This window comes from Bidens hawaiensis, unplaced genomic scaffold (assembly GCF_021521415.1).
Source record: "Bidens hawaiensis isolate Kalapana, Puna unplaced genomic scaffold, B.hawaiensis_p1.1 tig00002236_1, whole genome shotgun sequence".
In the NCBI taxonomy this organism is placed as follows: Eukaryota; Viridiplantae; Streptophyta; class Magnoliopsida; order Asterales; family Asteraceae; genus Bidens; species Bidens hawaiensis.
Window position 1 is genome coordinate 1420131 of NW_027491119.1, and position 1871 is coordinate 1422001.

The window sequence follows — 1871 nt, forward strand, 5'->3', positions numbered from 1 at the left end:
GTTTACTACATCGAAACATCTGCTTTACTTCTCTCTTTGTCATCGGATCCTTGTAAATGGCAATAAAACTCGATGTTGCTACCATACCGGTACCCATACCATTTTAGCCAATTTAGTGTCTGTCGTGTACTCGTACCCAAACCAATTCAACTAATTTGTTATTCGTATCGGTACCAAGGTAACCCTACCAATCTCATCTGTACCAAGAAACATGTATAAATCGCCTCGAAACATTAAGAAGCATAAATTTATACATAAAACATTAAGAACAAAAAATCGCCAACAAAAATTAAAAGGGTCAAACTCGACCAACTAAGCACATGCAGATATTCGGTCAACCACAAGGTCCAGCCAATTCACTGTTCTCCTAGTCGGACCACAAGCCCGGTTAGGAGAACAGTGACTACAGTATTACACTTTAAAAAAGAAAATATTAATATTTATAAGTAAAAGAGCAAAATTTCATTTATACAAAACCATATATATAATTATTAAATCTAAAATGTACACATTATGCTATAAGCAAGCATACATAACTGCACAGAATATGTAAAAAGACTAACCTGCCCCCTAAAACAGCAGAAGACACAAAAATAAGCAGCAGTACAGAAAAATGGTCAATCTGTTCAAAGATCTGTGAACCTGCATCTCTTGCCTTCTTAATCTTGGATTATTACTTCCAGCTAAATGATACGAGTTCGGAAACGCGTATAGCCTCTGCGAATTCCCAAAAACCCGAGCGTAAATCATGTCTCCATACATCCATACGTTCGAATCGTAACCACCTTGACTGTAAACTCCAGGGGTGGAATTGTAATTGTAACCGTAACCTCCATACGGTGTTCGGTGAGAGTTACCATAAGCAAACTGTCTGGTGGAATTGTGTGCGGTTAACAGACGAGCATGCGGTCGCGGTCGCGGTGGGATAGCTGTGTGTGATGTTTTGGTGTCGGGTTCGTTTTCGGATAATGTTTTGCCCCGCCCGTAGAGTGGGACCACTGATGTGTGTGATATTTCGGATTTACATACGGGACATAACGGGTTATTATCTGAATCGGTTTGAGAAGATAGCCATTTGTAGATACAAGGCCAGCAATATAAATGACCGCAAAGTGTAACCACGGGGTCTTTCGCGAAGTCGAGACAGATACTGCAGTCGAAGCAGGGTAAAGATTTTTCATGTGATGAAACGGGACTTAATTCGTCTGGAAAATAGTTTTCAAATTCCATTGTGAATTCAGTTGTAAGCTTGTTTATTCCTGAAATATATGGAAGGCATTTGAAGGGATTAAAATTCAATGTGTATAAAATAAAAAAAAGCATAATTTGTATAGATCGAAAGGTACATCAAACTAGAAATATAACTAAGTGGGCACACAGTCCAACTGTCAAATTGGTTATGCTTTATTTTTGTGTTTTTATTTATGCTTTCACCTTACAATATCACATAAAGATGGATGTGTACTGGCAGGTTTGTTGGCATAGTAATTTATATGCTTATTGAAACATCACTATCAATTGCACAAGAGTGCATTTATTTGGAATTTCAGGACAAGTTTTCTAGTAAAACAACTATTTACATATCATATATCAACATCAATATCTTATCAGTATATCACTAGTCTTTATTTACTCAAGGAAAAAAAACAGCAAATGAAAACCAGCAAACTGCCCATAGATTATCTGTTGTTCACGTGGATAGTTTAAAATCATAAAATAATCAAAACTCAAGATATAGATGATGGATACTAAGCCTCTAAAGCTGACATAAATCACTAGTGAGCATAAACAACTAGGAAAGATATGATAGCATGCTTCCTACAAGCCGAAACTGGTCAGTATGTCTCATATATAAGTATATAATGCTTATG

General features: G+C 36.7%; 1 protein-coding gene across 1 annotated transcript; it reads right to left on the reverse strand.

Annotated features, from left to right (window-relative positions):
* Nucleotides 1-486: 486 nt before the first annotated feature.
* LOC143612065 (E3 ubiquitin-protein ligase RMA1H1-like) lies at nucleotides 487-1440 on the reverse strand. Its single transcript, XM_077086140.1, has one exon. The coding sequence runs from the start codon at nucleotides 1321-1323 to the stop codon at nucleotides 571-573; it is 753 nt and encodes a 250-aa protein (XP_076942255.1). The 5' UTR covers nucleotides 1324-1440; the 3' UTR covers nucleotides 487-570.
* Nucleotides 1441-1871: the final 431 nt, after the last annotated feature.